This window comes from Cricetulus griseus, chromosome 6, assembly GCF_003668045.3.
Source record: "Cricetulus griseus strain 17A/GY chromosome 6, alternate assembly CriGri-PICRH-1.0, whole genome shotgun sequence".
NCBI classification, from domain to species: domain Eukaryota; kingdom Metazoa; phylum Chordata; class Mammalia; order Rodentia; family Cricetidae; genus Cricetulus; species Cricetulus griseus.
In genome coordinates, this window is record NC_048599.1 from 124,979,841 (window position 1) to 125,003,101 (window position 23,261).

Here is a 23,261-nt window from a genome sequence, read left to right on the forward strand (position 1 = left end):
AGCAGATATTTAGTACTGTCTGGAGTCACTGTTTGCTACAACTTGGAATAGGATGATACTGTCACTTAGAGGGTGAGGGAAGGGATGCTGTGAAACGTCATACAAATACAAAATACAAAATACAAAAGGTAGCCTCCTCAATCAGAAATGACATGGCCCCAAATGTCACTAGTATCAAGGCTAAAAGCCCTGTGTTGAGGTGACTAGATTTTTGGGGAACAAGAGGTAAGGCCTATTCATTGATGTCATACTTTCTAAGACCTATGGGAGCAAAGCAGAAAAGAGTAAGTCGCCAGGCAGTAAGAAGGCGAGGGCTCTTCCCCTGCTTTATGTTTGAAAGAAAGATTTGTAGGCTGTCCCTTAAGTAGAATAGTTGTCTTGGGGAAATTTTTCTACATGGATCTGTAGGGGAAGATGTAGCCACGCCTACTTAGGGGCTGGCTACAGGTGTGCCTGACCATGCTTGTGAGGGCGTGGTCAGAGTGACGTAGTGTGACTGCGTTTGCTCTTTCGCTTTCACTCTGCATCTTGCTGTACAGACTGCTGACCCACCGGCTGGCTAGGTCGCTTTGTAAGTAAGGCTTTTCCCTATTAAATACCCTTATATTTCTACCTGACTCCGTATTGGTAATTTCCCACTATATCTGGTGTCAGAAGTGGGATCTGATATGTGTAATATACATAGGATTACTTCTGTTTCTGATGGTTTCCTGTAATTGTAAAAACAGAGAAGTTAATTCTGTATTATCAGGAACAAATTCTGCAGTCTCAATGTGTAACACGACTCTCTCTCTGCATATTGGGAATCAGTAACTATATTAAGAGGTTCTGTAAAATCCTTAAGTACCATGAGAATTGCATATAATTCTGCCTTCTGTACAGATGTATATGGACTCTGAACTACTTTACTTACCTCACCTGTTTTATAACCTGCCTTACCTGATTTGTTGGCATCAGTGTTAACATAGATAGTTAGGATGTGACATAAGCAGATTGTTGTATCTTCTCATATTTTACCTTTATGATTGTTAATTTTGGATACTTTAAACTGTTAAGTTTTAATCCTCTTTTAGACTAAAAGGGGAATTGTAGGGGAAGCTGTAGCCACGCCTACTTAGGGGCTAGCTACAGGTGTGCCTGACCACACTTGTGAGGGCGTGGTCAGAGTGACGTAGTGTGACTGCATTTGCTCTTTCGCTTTCACTCTGCATCTTGCTGTACAGACTGCTGACCCACCGGCTGGCTAGGTCGCTCTGTAAGTAAGGCTTTTCCCTATTAAATACCCTTATATTTCTATCTGACTCCGTATTGGTAATTTCCCACTATATCTGGTGTCAGAAGTGGGATCTGATATGTGTAATATACATAGGATTACTTCTGTTTCTGATGGTTTCCTGTAATTGTAAAAACAGAGAAGTTAATTCTGTATTATCAGGAACAAATTCTGCAGTCTCAATGTGTAACACGACTCTCTCTCTGCATATTGGGAATCAGTAACTATATTAAGAGGTTCTGTAAAATCCTTAAGTACCATGAGAATTGCATATAATTCTGCCTTCTGTACAGATGTATATGGACTCTGAACTACTTTACTTACCTCACCTGTTTTATAACCTGCCTTACCTGATTTGTTGGCATCAGTGTTAACATAGATAGTTAGGATGTGACATAAGCAGATTGTTGTATCTTCTCATATTTTACCTTTATGATTGTTAATTTTGGATACTTTAAACTGTTAAGTTTTAATCCTCTTTTAGACTAAAAGGGGAATTGTAGGGGAAGCTGTAGCCACGCCTACTTAGGGGCTAGCTACAGGTGTGCCTGACCACACTTGTGAGGGCGTGGTCAGAGTGACGTAGTGTGACTGCATTTGCTCTTTCGCTTTCACTCTGCATCTTGCTGTACAGACTGCTGACCCACCGGCTGGCTAGGTCGCTCTGTAAGTAAGGCTTTTCCCTATTAAATACCCTTATATTTCTATCTGACTCCGTATTGGTAATTTCCCACTATATGGATCTCTAGCACAGATCATTAAATCTCTTATGAAAATCTCACAATGTGAGGTATTTAGCACAGAGTTCAACAGTCTTGCATGTAAAAGGGGTCTTAGGGAAACTGGAACCATATTTGTTTTTCACACTGAAAAGTTTCAGGCTATTTTGTTTTTCTAATAGTATAATCATCTGGACAAAAATATCCATTTGAAATGTGAGTGAGATGTAAACTACTACCCTTCTACACAGACAGTCCAATGCATTTATACTTAATTCATGAAGGCATAATGTTACAAAACACATTTGTATATTATGAAGCCATATGGCATCAAATTTTCCAATTTATAGACAACTTTGTATTTACATAACAAATTATTAAATCAACCATATTTCAGGTTTATAAAAGGTCATTGAAGTACACACACAGTGTGTATAAAAGCACATAAGGCTGATCATACATGTTTACAGTAGATACAAATTAACTTTCATATTTGGAGATAATACTTTCAACATTTTTTTTCTGTTACCAGACTCCCCATTGTAAAGCAGGATTTCCCATGATTCCACTGTTTACTCACTTTTAGATTGTTCACACACGAATTACTAATGTTCTTAAATCTTTGGCTAATGCAAACATGAGAGAGTGAATCAAAGAAAAAGATAAACTAACTTGACTGGTTTCTTTTGTTCATATCCTAATACAGGAACTTACTTTTATGTTCTACAGTGAAGAACCTTGAGTCTTGTATTATGTCACTTGGACATAAATAGTCAAAGGAAACAGGTATTAGTTGAGATTTAGAATCTTGGCCTTCTTTTCAGATAGAATAGTCCTAAGCATCCTACCAAGTCTTAAATCCTAATGCAAAATTGCCTGTGATTCGAAAGAGAAGACTGCACACTGCATGGAAGGTGACCACAGTTAACAACAATGTGCCATTACCATCTGAAAGGAAAAAAAAAAATCACCTCTGAGAAGCTTCAGAAAATGTACAGAAGGTGAGCCACCAGCTTCCTCCCACACTGTTGCTGCACTATAAAGTAAAGCCATGTCTACTTTACAGACAGACAGCAAAACTCCACATCAGGGTTTTATACAGGATTAAATGTAGCTCATGATATCATATGGGATGATGTTCTTCAAGCATTTTCATTCAAAGTGCAACTGTAAAGTATGTCTAAAAAAATCTTCCTTTAAAAAGATTTTTAAAACCAGTCCTGGACTGCCTGGAATACTATAAGACAAATCACACAAGGCTTTCTTAGTTAATATTTAAGCATTTGGAATGATCTGTTAAAACAAATTAGATGTGCAGTTTATTCTCTGTGTGCTTCCCAGAACTGTGAAGGGACAGAAAGTAAATTGTGCTTCCTTTGCTTATTAGGACTGTTATGTTCTCTAAAGGAAAAAACAAAACCTTTTTTTCATTCTTTCCCAATGCTTGATTTTTTTTTCCTTTAAAAAAGGTTATTTTTGCCTGGCGGTGGTGGCACATGCCTTTAATCCCAGCACTCGGGAGGCAGAGGCAGGTGGATCTTTGTGAGTTTGAGACCAGACTGATCTACAAGAGCTAGTTCCAGGACAGGCTCCAAAGTCACAGAGAAACCCTGTCTCAAAACAACCAGAAAAATAAATAAAATTTTTTGAAAGGTTATTTTAGGAAATAAAAATTTTACCAACATAGAAGGGTTAGGTTTAATTTAAAAATAAATTGGCTTCAATAGAAAGAGAAGGAAATATGTACATGTTTACGGAGGCAACCATATCTTGCACCCACAGCAAAGCCACAGCATTCTGGAGGTCATGGCAGAAGCAGATTATACTTGGTTCCCTGGTGTAAAGCATACCATGGTGCAAATGGAACTCATTCAAAATCCCCAAAGAAGGTGTAGTAAAGCCATTCTACAGAAGAAATGGCCAAGGCTACGGATGTCTTCTGTTCAGCAACTCATAACACATGCAGATACATGGACCATATCAACATGCCCATGTCTCTCTGAGAACAAACAACTATGGACACATACAGGAAGATTCAGGCTGATGCCAAAGAAAAACATCAGTGGTTTAAACAAATCCATCAACTTGTAACAAAAACATGCCCACTACATGACACAAAAGATTACTTCGGTGACTGTATGATGGCTTGGGCAGTTGTGAGACTCTCCTTCTGGCACCCCACCCCCTTCCCCAAAGACAAAATGAACATACCCACTGTAGGAATCACAGATACTGCAGCCATTAGTATTTCATCAGGCTTTTGGGTAAGAGTTAGGGTGGGGACAGAACAGACAGAAAGACACAAAAGATCTGGGGGGAAATCTCAGAACTCTGATATCAAAAGTTAGCCTGGTGGGGGATGGGTGTGGTGGTGCCTTTAATCCCAGAACTTGGAAGGCAGAGGCAGGAGGATCTCTGTGTATTTGAGGCCATCCTGGTCTACACAGCAAGTTCCAGGACAGCCAGAGCTACATAGAAAGACCTTATTTAAAAGAAAAAAAGGAAATAAAGGGGACTCTGGTGTTGTGTTGTGTACTGTGTAATTTGGCCCCCAAGAAACAACTTGAGTTTTGTCTCCTTTTTCCTGAGTTACTGGACCTCTGTTACATGACGGGACTGAGGAGTTTAAGACGAGGATTAGGAAGTTAGTGGTATCTAGGAGTCCAGAGCCTGGTAGGGGAAAATCTCCCAGCAGCTGAGCACTGGGCTACAGAGTGACCAGGGCTAGAGGACAGGCAGTGCTCTCTGGGGTTTTGGGTAGAGGCTGGTTCTAAGAAAGAGGGATACCAGATCCCTTCTTTTGACAGTCTCCAACTGAGGTGGTCTGACATTTTGTTTATGCCACCATCACAGAGAAGTGGGAGACAGGAGACACCGTGCTCCGTTATTATTCATTACCTTGGACTTTATGATGGCTCACAGCTTTAGGTTTGTGTATTTGCAATGTAGTCATTTTCTACATTTATTCCACATTTTTCTTATTTAATGTTACATAAATAATTTGGTTAATAAGACATAACCCACATATTTCAGCAACATTTATATATATATATATAAATAATCTGTGAATGCTATAAATAATTCTTTAAATAAAATAAATCTGATGTGTTACATAATACTGATAAAAATTACCATGGCTCATAATTTTGTAAGCTGCTCTCCCTTCTGTATAAATTGACACTGATGAATGATATGAAATGCGATTTGACTAATTTTTTCCACTACAAAAAATATGAACATCACCCTTGACTGCTAATGGTTGCAACGTGTGGCTCTTGCCTCCATGTGTGGAAATAAAGTTTTATCTTGTCAGATTTTGTCTGCAGAAAAAAACTTTGATGCTGAGCATTGCTGGTAGAAAGCCAGCTAGTTCAACAGATGGTTATTAAGTATCTCCTAAATAAATGATTGAGTAAAATAGTTCATCTAAGTGTTTTCTAGATTTTATAAAGCCTTTTCTGTTTTAAAACTTAGCTTTTAAAAATGCCTAAATGAAATAGCCATATCGCTTTTCCAAGGTAGGAAAGGGGATAGAAAGAGCATAAGAGCCAGTGCATAGGAAGATGTCTTCTGCATATACCATAGCTATTTCCTTCCTTGAAATCATGGCAGCTGTGTTTATCTGCACAAGACATACACATGATTGAACATATCAATATTTCATCATGGATGGTGGAGGGGCCCATGTCTGCTGGGGGATGGGTTGTCATTTTCCCTTCTGGTATATCCACTGAGAAGTTGCCTTGCTCCAGTAAATAACCTCCCACCCATGCTCAGGCAAGAAACTAGTCATATTCACACACAGGAAGACATGAAAATAGGAGGGGGACTCATTGTAAAGAGGGAGGGGGATAAAAGATAAGGAATGCAGATGGGGAAAATGACTCGAATTCATTAGATAAATATGTGAAACTGTAAAAGAATAAAATTGTAACAAATGGTTGAAGTTCTGAATTCTTGATTTAGGCCCATGAGCCCTCATCCTTTCAGAAATTTGCAGGCTTCCTAGACACGAAAAGCTGAGTCTAGTGTTTCTGTGAAATGCTCTTGCTAAAGAGACTTCATAAGTGGACACCCAGGGTGTGCAGTGTATGCCATGATTTGTGTATTATATCATCATGCCTTTTCTCTGCTGTTCAATACAAAACCAGCATCTGTTACATTATCATAGAAAAGCATTTAGGTCGTATTTTTATTTATCACTTTACACTGGTAGTCTCTGGTAGGTGTACTCCATAGAAACCAAAGATTTTTGTACACTATTTCTTTGTACAATAAAAGATAAAGTGTGCATTAAGTATGCTTGTACATGACAATATTGTACAATATTTACATTTCTAATATCGCCATGAAATTCTGCATTTTTTATATACAACACTGAAAATTCTTCAGAAACGTTTGGACTATTTCTTATAATCACAATTTTAGTATAATATAAAACATTTCTCAGCAATCACTTGACCACTTATCACTTTGTTCATACAGGGATTTTGATTGTTTTGTTTTGTTTTCAACATTCATTTTCCTTCCTGATCAAAACACATCTCCATTGTTGCTCCTTTTAGCACCCTGTGGTGGTGGTAGCTATCTGCCAGAGTTTACATTCTGATCTAACCATGGTTGTATCAATACCTACATACAGATGTATCTGTGCATGCTCCTTTAATAACACTATGTGTCAGTGGAACAGTCTCTGTTATCTGGAGATCTTCCTCCTCTTGGGCTTGGGGGGCCTCATTTGTCTGTCACCCTGTGGGATTTGGTGAACCTGGAAATAAGGTGGAACAAAAACAACAGGGAGATTGAAATCACTAACAACATACGACTTCTGACAAAGAAACAGCAGAAAACACTCTGCTTCATTTTCAGTCACTGATATCCAAAGACACTTTAAAGATTTATGAAGACCTAACTCTGTACACTGTCTCCACAAGGCTTGAATAGTAGTAGAAACTGATAATCAAAGTGACATGTATAAGACTCTACTGAAGACTGAAGCACAGTTTGAGCTGGGGAACTACCAGCCAGAGATCTCTGGATCAACAATCTCACTACGGAGAGTTGGGTAAATGCATACCGAATATGCTTGTTTCCTCTTTATCACACCACTGATTTTATAACTCCTACAAAATGTCAAAGATCAGAATATCTACCTGTAGCTCAGCCCATGAGAAGAATCAATATGGACAACAGAATAGCACTACCATTCATTGTTAAGCCTGAGCTTGTATAAGTTGGGAAGAATAACTAACAAAACTCACTGTTATTCACTAATAAAGAAACTAGAAGCATTTAATTCTGTGTGTCACATTGAAAAGTGGTTGAATGGCACCACAGCATTAGATAGTAGATACATGTTGAGGGACAGGAGGTAAGTCATCAGGTCTCCCAAGTAGTAACATGGCTTCTGATGTTAAAGAAAGGAGGAAGACAAAGAAGACAGAGTAGACCTAAAGCTGTGGCCAAAGTGTTTAAAACTGGCATTTGCAAACCAAACCAGTGTAGTACTTGCCAATTCCCACGTGTAAATTCTACCATTGCCAATTTTACCTAACAACATGATGTCACAGGACTTAGAGGTAGAGAAAGAACCAGTTGGGTTAATTACGTGCTTTAAATATAATGTTTAAGGGTTAGGGTCTAACTCAGTTCTCAGTGCTTGACAAGCATGCTTGAAGCCCAAGATTCAATTCCCAACATCGAGCAACGAAAACTTAAGGGGGAAAGAGAGATGAGAAAACTTTTGTCAATTTCAAGAATATACCGACTGACCTCTCATTTTCCTTCTGCTATCTCAAAATTAAAATGTTTTGTGCAAAATTCTGTTGGTGTAAACTGATAGCCTTTGTTGTTGCCTAAACTTTCTTTTTCGTTGCTGAATATTTTGGTTACATTGATTGCCACTGCTACTCACAGTCAAATGTAGAAAGCTGTGGTTGGGACCTCACCATATTGCAGCTGACACTTAATGAACCTTTGTAAGAAAACTAAAGTTTCGTTTATCTCAAAAAAAAAAAAAAAGCCATAGCTAATGCAGGCTCCTTTTTCATAAATGCTTTTTTTTTTTTTTGTATCAGACTTTCCCTTGTGTAGCAGTTTAGTATTGCTATGAGAGTTATTTCACAATTTCCAAGAGAGGTTTCCAAAAAAGTGTTAATGCAATTTACTTTCAAAGAAACACAGTATAATGAGAAAAATAAATTAACTTACAGTCCCAGACATTTTGTCCAGTTCACTCATGGCCTCATGAATAGCAGCTTCTAAATGGTTATTTAGCTTTCCACTTCTGGAATTAATAAAAACAACACACCAGATTAACAAATAAAAGAAAGAAAAGCCTTGGTTTAATTCTTTAATCAGAAAACAAATATGTCAATTCTACCAGAAAGCCAATCTAGAATCACGTTTGGAAAATTCAGGTCATAACACATCACTCTGGAGTTCCCACCACTGAACGCTAACAACTAAAGTCACAAAACCACTAAAAATGATGAACCCAGGAAGCTTACCCCACCATGTCCTTCTTCTGCATCCCGGTGAAGAAGGTTGGGTCAGGGGCTCTGTGGCCTCCAATGCAACTGCTTCTAATCTGCAGAATCCAGTCTGCCCCACAGACTTTTTCAGCAGGGAAACAAACTGTGGCTAGGACACAGAGACTGAACTGCAGGCTCTGGCCACTAGGGAGCTCCCTCCACCCTTTCTGGATCATCCCAGCTACGTGGAATTGAGCAAAAAGAAAGCTAAATTCTGATGCACTGTCCAGATAAGAAACAGCATATTACCTTGTCACACCCAAGGCCCAGAGGCTGGTTTCACCACATTTTCCCTTGAACTGAAGTAATGTGATCCTTTCAACACACCCAGAGTGTGATTGTCTCAGGCGCCTGTCACTCCTCTGCCTATTGTTTTCCCACTCAGCATTCCACTTCATGTATTCCGTGAATGACACATGCCATTTTTGAAACTGATATGGATGAAGCTGTTGTGCCCATTACTGTAGTCAAACAAATTGATCTTCTTTATGGCTATACATCCTTTCACCTACCTTCTTTTCCCTCCTCATCTATACAAATAAATCTCACTCTCCCATCTTCTGAATATGCAGGCAATCTATTCCCAACAGGATATTTGACAGGAAAGTGGCTGAAGCAACCTCCTACAGCAGGCTACTGTTAGCATGTCTTTGCAAGAGTTAAGTCTTATCTCAGCATCTACATGGAGATTGGAGATTGATACTTGTGGGAGGAAAGACAATTCAACTTCAGTGGAACGCCTTTAGATGAAGTCTTTCCATTTACCAGAGTGCTCCCAAGGTTTTATCCTCAATACACAATGACCTGATAATTCCCAAATTTTGTTTTTTCCTGTGCCTTACAGATTCTCTGTTATCCATCTTTGAGCATTATACTTCTGGGCACACCAGGAATGCTACATGTATTTGCTAAGTGGATTTGTCCAAAGTGAACATAAATGGTCCTATATCTTAGTAAAAGAAATGTGCACGTAAGTCAGTTCAACTGAAAAGAAAGATTAGCCTATTAACCAATTATAAGGATAATATCAACAATTCCCTCTACATTTTGCTGGTCTTATAAGCCATCCATCCATCCATCCATCCATCCATCCATCCATCCTTCTATCTAAACATTTTCCCTACTAATTAAAACAGTAAAAAATGCAGATAAGTAAAGTTCAGAGAACAAAATAATCCCAACATACCCACTCATCAGAATGGATTGTTAATAAATTATGTGTCCTTACTAAGTATTTTTTATCAAAAAGATAAATCTGGTATTTATACTTGGTGACTATTCTCAGTCACATTCTCTCCCATATGCCTCCCCAGCTTATGTTTTATAGGATACAACCATGGACAGAATTGCTTTATGTATTTATACATACAAAAAAGCTGTGATGACACACAGTTCATCTTTTTCCATTACTATATTACTACTACTATTATTATTGCTACTATTACCATAATTTTGAGGCAGGATCTTGCCAATGTAGATCAGGCTGGCCTAGAACTCTGAAGCCTCTTCCTCCGTGCTGGGATAAAGACATGCACCACCATGCCAGTATTCCTGTATCATTATTTTTGGGCACTATTCAAGTTGATATAAGTTTTTCATTCTTTCTACGCAGTGCACAGCATTTGTGCATACTTCCTGTTCTGGTTTTGTGGACTCCTACATCTTGTGAGGTCACTCTGAGTTGTTTTTCCCATGATGAGTTTGATAAGTGTGATCCAGGATAGCTAGGAAGAAACTCAAATCCATGACTCTAGAACCATCTATGTTTGGCTAAGGTTGGGCTAGGATCTCATTTAAGGGCTATTTGGTGAGACTCATGGTAAGAGTCTCCATGGACAAACTGCCCAACATTGTCACACTTTCTCCAGTGCATTTAATAGGTTTATCTTTGTCTTTTGGATTGGAAAATAGGTCTTTAAATTTTTTCAAAACTTAAAAAAACTTATGCATATGGGTGTTTGCTTACAAGTAAGTTTGCACACCATGTACATGCCAGGTACCCTCAGAGGCCAAAAGAAGGTATTGGATCCCCTGGGACTAGATGGCTGTTAGCTACTGTGTGGGAACAGAAACCCCAGTCCTCTGGAAGAACACCCAGTGCTCTTAACTACTGAGCCATCTCTCCTGCCCCATATGCATTTATGTTTCAAGGATATTTAGATTTTATGTATTTTGATTATAACATATTATGGAAATAAAGTTGACTACACCTAAAAAGTTCTAAGTAGATAAAAAGAAGAAAAACATTTCATTTAAAAAATCCATCATGGAACTGTGTTCTCTTCTCTTGGACCATTTTTTTCAAAAATGTATTAATTTATTTAAGTCTGAAAGTGCACAAGCCATAGTGTTGAGGTCAAAGGCAAGGTTGTGGGAGTTGGTTCTCTCCAACCACATGATCTTAACTCAGAAAGCACATTTACCCACTGAGCTGCTTCACTAGCCCTCCCTTGAATCTTAATAGCAAAAATACTATTTATTGAAAGACTTATATTTGCTAAGAATTGTGTTAGATCTTTAGGTATCATCTCATTTAATCTTTACAGCAATCTCATGAAGTAGATATTGTGATAACTGCATGTGTATAATACTTTGTGTTTTTTTTAGGTGAAAAGAGTGAAATCAATTATAATTATGTAATTAGGAAAACATATATTTAACTATAACTTTCCAAAGTAAGAGTCATGATTCTTTCCAACAAAGAATACAATAACATTATGATGAAAGTACAGAAATGACTTAATGACATTACTTATTGAGTACAAAGTCAGAACACTAGGACCTCATTGTTTACCCAATTATTAAAAAATTATTGTAAAAATATATGCAACATGGGCCAGTGAAATGGGTAAAGACACTTGTTATCAAAGCCTGACGACCTGAGTTGGATCACCAAAACAAATGCGGTGGAAGAAAAGAACCAACTCCCACAAGTTGTCTTCTGATCTCCACACAATTGTCATAGCATGTGCATGAATCGCAAGTAAATAAAATAAAATATTAAATGCTAATTTAGACCAAACAGCACAATGTTCTGTTTGTAATAAACTGACACTAGATGGAGAAATGACTAGTTTTGGAAAGAGAATAAACATACAGATGCGGAGCATGACATTATTTGAAGGCACCATGAGAGTCAAGAGGCAAGACAGATTTTTCTAGCTTTCACATCTACAGACCAATTCCCACAGTATTTGTGCTTGGGACAAATGAGCTTAAAAGAGGAAGAGAAACATCCATGAGTTCTTAAAGGAACAATTAGTCAAATTTTGGTCTTCCAGTTCTGAGAGCCTTCCTGTGGAGTCTTTGCTAGTATTCTTTATTTCCTGCTGACATTTAATAATAAACATTTTTACTAATGGACACTCTAAACCCTAATTGATTAAGCAATAGGCATCCATATAATCACATTTCTAGTCACTAATGGAGATAATTGCCACTTCTCTTTTGACGATATTGCCACGTATTATCTTTATCTTTATTAATTAAAAAGAATAAAAGGCCAGGTAAAATATGTGAATGATACATGATGTAAGTGTGAACTGAGAATTAAGTATGACTTTGTCCACAACTCCTGCTAGTTCTCCTCCTCCTTCTATCACTTTTCCCTCCCAACTTCATGTGCCGCTGCTTCTTCTTTTTCCTCCTCCGCTTCCTCATTCTTCCTCTCCTTCCTCCTCTTGTAATCCCATTGAGTACACTTAGTGCTACCTATATGTACAAGGATATAAGACCATTGGCTAAAGCATGGGTAGACTCTCAGGGGACACAACCCTTAAGAAAACTGACTCTACCTGCCTCCCAGCCATCTGCTGGAATTTTGGCTATCCTGCTTCTGTCACCAGTTATAGCTGCTGTGTATTTTGTGTGCAGTCATGTCTGGCAAATGCTACTTCACTGCAGATGTTCAGTAGCTCTGGCTCTTAAAATCTTTCTGTTACTCCCTCTTCTGAGATGAACCCTGAACCTTGGGAGGAAAGGTGTGATACAACTGTCTTATTTAGAACTGAACACTTCACAGTCTCTTATTCTTTATATGTTGATCAGTTTTTGTGTCTCCATACCAATCACCATCTACCAAAGAGAAGTTTCTCTAATGAGAGTTGAGAGATGTATTAATTTATAGATGTAGATATCTTAGAACAGTTTATTACTATGTCCATTCAGCAGAATAATAGTAGTAGGTACTTCCCTTGGTCCTGTGACCTAGCCAGCCATGAGATTTTGGTCCAGTTAGTGGTACCAGGCATGCATTATGTCTTGTGGATCAGGCCTTAAATCTAATTTTAAAAAGTGGTTGGTTACTCCCTAATACCAATGCCACTATTGACTAGTGAATTTGTATTGCCAGGATGTTCATTTTTGTAGTTTGCTTGGTTCACAGCTGGGTAATAAAGTGGGTAATTTTTTCTCCTAGTAGTCTACATAGAATTTTTTATCTAGCACTATGAAAGCTATACAGTAGGAATGAAGCTTTCAAATTGGCACCAGCTTGATTTATACATGTTCCATAACTCAAGTATGTGGTGGCATTTCTCAGTTTTAAAGTGAAAATATATTTGGCTTATTTTATCATTTACCATTTTCCAGCTTTATAAGATATCAGGTAAAGAAAAAGATTTGTATACATAGAAGGTTGGATCCCCTTGTAATTGAAAATAATAATGTATCTAAAAGCTTTGGGATATTTCTTTCATAGAAGCACTTCTTTAAGCAGAAGATTAGCCTAAATTAAGTGTTAAAATTTACTAATTCTTATGGTTAGGATGTAACTATTATGTCAATCTAAACATATACGATATTGTTGTTTAAGATATTAATGATTAAAATGATTACATAAAATTCTAACTATTTACTTGTTTCAACTGGCAAAAATACTGGATAATATATTTCTTTACATATGCCAAGTACTATGTATAAGGCTCTCTATATTACCTATGTTATAACAATCCTAAAGAAAGAATTAATATGCACATTTTCGAACTGTTGAATTTAGGCTCATAGAGATTAGGTAACATACTCAGAGGCATACAACTATGAAACAACAAAAAATAGGATATGAATCCAGGTCAACAATCAACCTTTTAACTCTCTAAACACTTTTCCTTTTCAGACCTTTCCTCTTCTGAGTCTACAACAATACTTACATCTTGGTTATCATTGTGGTTTGAATGCAAAATGTTGTGCATATGAACACCTAGTCCCAAACTGTACTGTTGTTTGGGAAGGCTGTTAAACCTTTAGGAAGTAAGTGGACTACTGGGAGACATGCCTTGAGGTTTTAAGCTTTCCTCCACTCCCTGTTGACTCTCCTTCCCGTGTGCTGATGCAATGTGACCAGCCAGCTTTCAGTTCTTGCCACTAAGCCTTACCAGTCTGTGGTCAAGTATTCCTATCAGGATAGTTGTGTCCCTCTGGAACTGTCAACCAGAATAAGCCCTTTCTCCCATGAGTTGCTTTTGTTAGGTATTTTTCTCACAACAACGAGAAAGTAACTCAAAAATCTCCTGTTGTAGTTCTGGTGAGACGGGCCAGTTGCTCAGAGAACTGTTGCTCCGATAGAGGAGCCAGGCTCAGTTTCTTGATGCTGTGAACCATGAGTAACTTCAGTTCTATGGGATCTGACTTCCTCTTCTGACCGCCACAGGTACCAGGCACATACATGGTGTACATACAATGCAGGTAACACACACACACACACACACACACACACACACACACACACACACACACACACCACCACCACCAACAACACCAACACCAACTATAAAAATAAAGACAGCAAACAAACAAACAAACAAAAAACAAAAAATAAAACACCCCACCTTTACTGTGGTTTCCAGGAAAACTTCACAGGAAGAGTAGGGAAGAGAGTAAACATCTGTGACATCCCCTCTTTACTTCCTTATTTTATTCCATAACCCATGAGTATTTTGTATATCATCAAACTAGCCTTGCTGTGGTCACATGGCCTCCAAACTACCCAATGCAATGAAGAAGTCTCATTTCTTGTCTTACTGTATGGATCTCTGTTGATTGTTTCAGTCTTTGTTTTCTTTATCTTTCTGAGACAGGTTCTCACTCTGTGTCGTAAACCTCCCAGAGTGCTGGGATACATGCCTAAGCCACGGTGCCCAGCTTCAGTTTTTGTCTTCTAAGGCCCTTTCCTCTTCCCATGGTGGTTCTCCTCTTTCCTGATCATTCAGCCCACTTTCTTCATTTTGTTTAATGTCTAATTTTCCAGCACTCAGTCCTTAGTATACTAGCCTCAGGTTGGCAGCATACCTGTGTATGACTAGCATTTTTACGTGTCAAATACCATTTTCCAGTTTCAGACTTGTCTGTCAGCTACTCCACAGACCCCAAAGTATAACCAACAGTAACTTCCAAATTTCTATTTCAGTTACTGTTTCTACTCCCCCCCCAATCACGCAAGCCCCAGTCCTTGATTGCTTTCCTTCCTATTTTGATTATCACCACATTTTGTTAATTTTACCTCCTAAATATTTCCAGAGCACATTTCTTCTCTTCCATCTTCAGTACTGCTTGGGTTCTTACCCTTCTTCGTCTACTGGCGTGAGCTACTAGAATCTGCCACTAAGACTGTTTTCTAAAGAGTTCTCCTCTTCTACAGTCACATCAATGTGAAAATATGACCACCTGCCTGCTTTGAGCACTTCAAATAAAGCAAAGAGCCAATATATTGGCTCCTGGTTATACTTCCAGCCATACACTTAAAATGTTTTGTTTGATGCATTCCCCAGTTCAGAACTGACATTATCTAAACACTGTCCTACCCGAGCCCATTTTGGCTTAGGTGTCATTTCTAGGAACCATACTCTCTCTCTCTCTCTCTCTTTCTCTCTCTCTCTCTCTCTCTCTCTCTTCCCTCCTACCTCTCTCCCTCTCTGCCTCTGCCTCCTGAGTGCTGGGATTGAAGGTGTGTGCCAAGATGCCCAGCTCTGGGAACCATTCTTTGTTGAGTTCACAGTTACTTCTCTGTTTCTCATATATACTTTTCTTTCTATTTTCACATTTTAATTGTGGGTTCTTGAATCCGTCTCTTAGGAACTATAGCACTGTGCCTGGCATAGTTTTGTTTTCTAAATTAGGAATAAATAAAATTAGGAATAAACAAATGAGGAAGTAAGTGATTTGGTTCAATATCATTTATCAGTTATGTAACTTTCAACTAATTAGTCAAGATATTTGGGTCTGAGTGTCCTAATTTGCAAATGGGCTCAGCAATTGTGGCTTATTTTGTGATTGGGAGAATAACACAAAACAAAAAAATGGTCATGTATAATGCAAAACCCTGCACTAATGTACACAGGCCAGCCAGCATGGTTAGACAACAGCATGATAAATATGGCTGCATGTTACTACCTCTGCTTCGTGTTTTCTTCTTTCTATCCAATCTGTATGCTAAATTGTATGATTACTTATGATGAAGAGCACTGCTATACAGTCCCATATTAATTCACCACAAACAGGAAACTGGCTCTAAAGAAACAATTTTAAAATAAGTATGTGTTATGCATTACCTTTCAGAAGCCGCTTAAGTGAAATGTAGGGCAAAGGAGAGATTGAGTTAATCTCGAAGCAGTGTTTATAAGTATCTAGAGAAAGTTATTCACTTCTGTGTTACCAACTGTATCTTGCAAATAACCCAAGTACATAGTGTGTTTCCTGGACAGAAGCCTTTGGGTCTTTGACAACAAAAGCACAGGCACCACTGAACACTCACCATGACTCACTATAATGTGTGGCACTGGTATTGCACAATATTCCTCCTTTCTCTTGTGTTAATTTTACTGGTCTTGTCCTACACCCAACCTCTGCAGGGGAAGTGTCACTTCAGAGTAGAAGGCCTGGATATTTTATGGAAGAGCTACTGCTAAGCATATAAATGAAACAGGTATTTTTAAAAGGATGGTAAGTGGGACTGGTAAGTGGTAGAATACTTATGTTGTATATTTACAACACTTTTGAGTTCTATCCCCAGGACCACATATAATAAAAAAAAATCCGATAAAATATCAAAACAAAATCAGCAAAGATTAGGCCTATGTCATAAGGGGTGTGTGTAAGGACCATTTTACAAATGAATAAAGATTAATGTGCAATTTTCTGAAAAAGGAAACATTTATTTAGTGTGTGTGTGTGTGTGTGTGTGCGCGCGCGCGCGCGCGAGCACGCGCGCGCGTGCTCATGTGAGCAGTCCACCTACAACATGGTACCCATGTGGACATCAGAGGACAACTTGTAGGATCTGGTTTTCTTCTTCCACTATGTGGGTCCAGGGTCTCCAGGGACCATCAGGCTCAGGGGCAAGTACCTTTACTGAGTTATCGATCTTTCCAGCCCTAGTATATAATACTTGGTTGTTGGAAGATGGGGAAGAGAACAGGTATGTCAATGACATGGTATAAAATAATTCTCTGTAAACACATACAGAGATACACTGGTTTCTCTACCTTAATGTGAAATGGTTACAATTCATCAACTACCTTATAAGATGCTTTGTAACATTACCTGCTTATCTGTATATTTTATTCATCAAATAACAATCCAGTACAACTTGAATAATAATGGTTCAAAGTTCAATTTCATGTCAGAGTTCTAAGAGAACTTATATTCAAGACCATAACTCAAGTGAAACAGCAGCAAAAGCCTCAACCATCACTTTGACCAGTGGGTAACCTGCTAATGTTTTCACATGTGTATAACAACAGGTACTCCCCTCCCCAGTATTTGAATTGCAAACAACAGACTCACTAAAATGGTGGAGCATATTTAATTGCCATTAAAGAAACATTAATCACATTTTCTTTCCTACCAAGCTAGGAGGTCAGGATGCAGGAAGGAAAGAATGAAGAAGCAAATCCCACATGCCATATGGGCAAATTACATAGAAAATGTCTTTTTGTAATAGCTGGTTTGTGGTGTCCATTATGGTCCTCTGATGAGAAATATCAAAGAACTGTAGTACCTGGATCACAACATGAAACAAATCAGTGAGACTTCACACTCCCTGAAGGAAAGACAAAATGGAAAACCAAAGTGCTTACTTTCTGTTCCTTTTCCGGACTCGGCTGTAGGCTTCTAAACCTTCTGTTAGGGTCTTCAACTTCTCGGGCTCCACCTGAGTGAAGGTATGAAGACCAGACCACATTACCCAGACCTGTAATTGTTGGACATACTTTTTATTCTACTTTCTTGCCAGATAGCAAGTGTGGCACTGGAGAAAGGAGCCCCATCCCCCATCCCCCACCCCCCATCCCCCAGCAAATGTACTGTCCTTCCTCAATTACAGGCAGCTTCTGGGACTTTTACATAGAAGCATTAGTAGAAACGAAAGTCAGTTTGGCTTTGACATTGTCAGTGTTTTGGAAACAAAAAGGCTGGAATTTAAATAACTTTCAATATTCATAATCATATAGCTCACAAATCCTGGCCCACTTTCTCCACTGACTTACACTCTCAGTAGTGGCATCTTTACAGCTTGCAGGGGAAAGGTTAGAGGGATGCTCAGGGTAGAGGGTGAGCTTTGGAGTCAACAGGTTGGATCTGGGATCTTATCTCTCTTTTTAAAACATGAATGATATATTTAAACATTCTTTTAAAAGTTTCAGATTTATTTTATTTCATGTGTATGAATGTTCTGCCTGGGTGTATGTATGTGCATTCTTTGCATGCCTGGTGCTTACAGATATCAGGAGTGGGCGTCAGAGCTTCTGGAACTGGAGTTACACATGTTGTGAGCCCCACGTGGGTGCTGGGAACTGAACTTGGTCCTCTGCAAGAACAAATGCTCTTCACTGCTGAGTTAACTCTCCAGTCCCAGCCTCATTTTTCCTGTTATTAAAAGGCCAGTAACATCTATCCTACAGCTATGTTTTCTGAGATCATTAGAATGAAAGGCCATATTGTACATAGCCTAGTGAAAAGCAATTATTAAGTAGAGTGTATTAGGCACCTCAGAGGCCAGAAAATAAGAAGAGTAGAAGCCATGCATAGTTCTTTGATATAGAAAGGAAGGGCTAAAAAACAAAAAAAATGAGAAAAATGTGTATATATTAAAATGCCTGTGGAAATATTTTGCTATTTTTACTGATTTTTTTTTTAATCAAGCTATTCCTTATCTGTATGCTCGTCACTACCAAGCCACTTTCATATAAAAATTCAGAGTTTGGGAAATGCTTCATGGATAAGAAAATAAATACTTATGAGCAAAGAAATTAGCTTTTGTTTTTAAATTTTAATGACACTCATGAATGTCATTCATAAATAATTTCTATGTGACCTCCTCCTCAGACTAGCACACACTAAGAATAACAAAGTATTTCCACTTTCATGTCTGAGTACAGACATTTCTATGTGTTCAGTCAAGTAACACAAAGGTATTCACTAGTGTAGTTTTGCATTTTGTCTCAAAGAAACCAAGTTTGTTAGAATATGTGCCAGAACAAAAGATGTCTTTGTTCCTGCCACACTTCATAAAGAGATGTGTCCTACTGACCAGCAAAGCCCAGGGAGCTGATTGTATCCACATCTCTGAAATAAAGAAGGCTTCTATGCATAGTATCATATTTCACAGTAAAGTTCTATTTTGTGTGCACATTCATCAAAAGAACACACAATATATTATATGCATTACATTTATGGACCTATAATATAGTTACAGTCTTGATTTTGAGACCAGGTTTTACTATACAGTTGTCTCACTGTATAGCTCATGCTTAACTCCACTTATTTTTAAATGAACTTCCTGCCAATAGGAGGGAAGCCCTCCTGTACAGAAAGATCTATCCCACCCAGGTCTCCCATAACAAGAGACCTCAGAATTGCGATGAGACACAGAATTTAGGTTCACACTTAAACAAAAGCAATGACAATTAGTTTGTTGGCTTTAATTTTAAAAACTTGCTAGGTCGCCTTTAATCCCAGCAGCTGGGAGGTAGAGGCAGGCTGATCTCTGAGTTGCCAACCTGGTCTACAGAGCTCCAGGACAGCCAAGGCTACACAGAGAAACCCTGTCTCAAAACACACCCTCCCCCAAACCAAACCAAACCAAACAGACAAAAACTTGTTATGTCAAAATATTTTTAAATTCTCAATTTATAATTTTAATTAAGAATAAGGGGCAGTTTTGTGCTATTTCATGTAAAGGGAAGTACTTTATCATTTAATATGATAATCATACAAACTAATTTTATTTTGCATATGAGATTGATGAGTTTAAACAATATGGTCAGAATTGAACAGTTTTGTTTCCAGAATATTCAACCTCTGTTAAGTCCAGCATGAATAAAATATAAAATAATTTTATAGCTAAGAAAGCCATTTTAAAAATATATATCCATATATGAATATATACACACATGTATATATAATATAGATCATAAAAAGCTAGGCCACTAGACTAAATTATTTAAAATAAAAATATTGTTTACTGAAATTTAGTAACATGTCCAAATTTATCTTCAATTAAATTTTTTGTTTTATTTGTTTATGTGTGTGCATGCATGTGTTGTTAATACAGCCCATGTATGGAAGTCAGAGGACAATTTGCAGAAGTCAGTTCTCTTCTATAACCATGTGGGTCCCAGGAAATGAACTCAGGTCCTTGGGCTTGGGAGCAAGCACCTTTATCCATTGTGCTATGTCCAATTTTTTTTTGTTTTTTTGTTTTTTGTTTTTTCGAGACAGGGTTTCTCTGTGTAGCTTTGGAGCCTATCCTGGCACTTGCTCTGGAGACCAGGCTGGCCTCGAAATCACAGAGATCCTCCTGCCTCTGCCTCCTGAGTGCTGGGATTAAAGGCGTGCGCCACCAATGCCTGGCTGCTATGTCCAATTTTTAAATGCCTGGATGATTTTCCATGGGTCTTTAACTTTTATGAATTTCATACCTACCATAGTCTCTTCATTTAAATCTGCTTTTGAAGTTCTAAGATACAGTCACACTGAGCTACACTACTCATAAATGGTTCAGTGGCCTTGAGAGAAGAGTAATGGTAGTGGTTTCTGAAACTAAACAAAAGTAAGGTACACACCACTGTGCATTTTTGTAATAAAACCAGGAAAATGTTTATTTAATATATATATATTATATGATATATATATGATATATGTCTATATCTCTCTCTATATGCATACACACTGTATATTGCTTCTGGGGAAAATTCTAGATATTTGCAAAATATTAAAAAACTCTTTAAAAGAATTCCTAAAGAGAGGAACAAAATTATATTCAAATTCTCATCAAATGGAAATCATGCTTAATGATTTAATGAAGACTTCCTTATAAATTAGTTAACATATAAATAAAAACAGGAAAATCAAGCATATAAATATAACATTAAAATATTAAACACACAAATATTTTATAAAACTTATACTGAAGGAGCAAATTATTTGAAGATACTTAATACTTTATAATTATAATTTTAGATTCTTCTACACTTACAAATAAGTTTATTCCTAGCTTAGTGAGAAACTGGTAGAGGACTTTATCATTTTATCTTTGGTTATAATCTCATAGTCTCCTTCTAATAATAATGTTGTCATTAGTAATGACCACCATTGTATAATCCTTCATACATGTCTAACAATTATCAAAAGCAATTTCCAATGCAGTTCTTCACAGAAATTGAAAAAATAATCTTAAAATTTGCATGGCAGAACAAAGGATTCCAGGTAGCCAAAAATACTCCTGAACTAAAAAACAAAACAAAACAACTCTGCTGGAGATATTCATTTTCCTGAAAGCTACAATAACCAAAGCATCATGACACTGGCGAAAACCCAGGCACACTTATTAATGGACTCAATGAGAGGACCCAAATATAGGTCCCAGCCACCTGAATTTTGACAAAGATGACAAAAACCCACACTGAAGGAAAGACAGCATCTTTAACAAATGGCATTGGGGAAACTGGAAACCTACATGTAGAAGAATGAAACTTTATCCTTCTCTTTAAACCTACACATAAATCAACTACAAATGCATCCAAAAGTTTAATGTTAGAACTGAAACTCCAAAGAAGAAAGAGTAGGAAGTACATTTCAGGATATAGGCTCAGGTAAGGATTTTCTGAATAGGACTCTGGTCACCCACAAAATAGGACTGCAGTGGTTTAAATGAGTAATGCTCCCATAGGCTCATATATTTGAATGCTTGCTCCCTAGTTGGTGGAACTGTTTGGGAAGGATAAGGAGGTGTGGCCTTGTTGGAGGAGGTGCACCATTGTAGGTTTTAAAAAGACTCTTTCCACACTCCCAGTGCTCTCTCTGCCTTGTGGGTGCAGATCAAGATGTGAGCTCTAAGCTGCTATGTTGCTCTGCCATCATGGAATCCAATTCCCTGAAACCATAAGCTAAATCAAATGTTTTCTTTTTTTAAGTTGCCTCAGTCATGGTGCTTTATCACAGTAATAGTAATTAATAATGATAGCAATAGTAACTAAGACAAGGACCAACAAGTGGAACTCCATGAAATGCTTCTGTGCTATAAGAGGATTTGACAACAGACTGAAGAGACGCCCCATAGAACCGGAAAAATTATAGCTATATGCCTGACAGAGGATTAGTGTCTAGAATGTGCAAACAACAACAACAACAACAACAACAACAACAAAATACCAGGAAAAAAGCAATTCAATTAAAAAGTGTGCTATGGAACTGGACAGAGTTCTTAGAAACTGAAATAAAAATTATTAGAGAAATTTTAAAATTTTTCATGATCTTTAACTACCATGGAAATGTGAATTAAAACTTTTTGAGATTTCATCTTACCCTAGTCAGAATGGCTCAGTTTAAGAAAATAAAAGCCAACAAATGTTGGCAAGGATGTGGGAATGGGGAACCTTCATTCATTTTTGTTGGGAGTACAATCTGGTACAGCCACTGTGGAAATCAGTGTGGCAGTTCTTCAAAAAAACTAGAAATAGATTTACTCTATGTTTCAACTATACCACTTGGACACAGCCCAAGAGAAGAATTCTTAAGTGCTTGCGAGAAAACTTCAAGAAACCAAGACAAGATTCTTGTGACCTTGGTTTCTTAGAAAACATGGAATTGTTCTTGGAATGTATTTTTATGCCCCTCCTGGTGTAGTGGATAGGACTGAGTTTGCTTCAGCTGTTGTTATTCATATGCCTCTATGGAAAAGCATGTTTTCATCATAAAGACATGTTTTTGTCATGTGCGGCTTGCCCATCCTGTGTGATTTGCCCATCATGTGCTGCTTGCCTTAGTGATTGTACAATTTACTTATGTGACTCCTCTTAACCCCCAGAGTATAAATTGTCTGATGCTCTGAAAAAAAGTTGGCTAGTGAATGAGACTTTAGTCCCCCTCATTTATCAGCTCCACTCTCCCATGTCTCACCAGCTCTAGCGTGATAAACATAACCATGACTGGGCATGTAGATTCAAAAGAATCTGCAGTTACAGAGACTCACGTTCCTCCACTTTTATAGCTGCTCTATTCACATTATTAGGACATGGAAGCAGTGTAGATGCCCATCATCTGATGAGTGGATAATAAAAATGTGGTGCCTGTACACAATGACATTTTATTCGGTTGTAAAGAAAACGAAATCATGAGATTTGCAAGTAAATGTTAGGAACTGAAAACATTATACTGGGGAAGCCCAGACTCAGGAAGACATGTTTCCATTCATATGTGGATCTCAGCACTAAACCTTTAGATTTGTGTGTTTAACCTGGAGTA

General features: G+C 37.8%; 1 protein-coding gene across 8 annotated transcripts in view; it reads right to left on the reverse strand.

The window, feature by feature from the left end:
- Window positions 1–6,149: 6,149 nt before the first annotated feature.
- The window catches only part of Mbd5 (methyl-CpG binding domain protein 5), a 159,683-nt gene continuing 142,571 nt past the window's right edge, over window positions 6,150–23,261 (reverse strand). For 6 of the 8 annotated variants that reach the window (XM_027420467.2, XM_027420466.2, XM_027420470.2 and 3 more), the window contains 3 exons: window positions 17,597–17,670; window positions 8,203–8,278; window positions 6,150–6,760 (listed from right to left, as the gene is read on the reverse strand). In XM_027420467.2, the coding sequence (XP_027276268.1) occupies window positions 6,689–6,760; window positions 8,203–8,278; window positions 17,597–17,670 (222 nt within the window). In that variant the 3' untranslated portion in view covers window positions 6,150–6,688. Of the gene's footprint in view, window positions 6,761–8,202; window positions 8,279–17,329; window positions 17,518–17,596; window positions 17,671–23,261 lie in introns of those variants that run through there. The other 2 variants (XR_004770640.1, XM_035447119.1) reach the window with 2 other exon arrangements.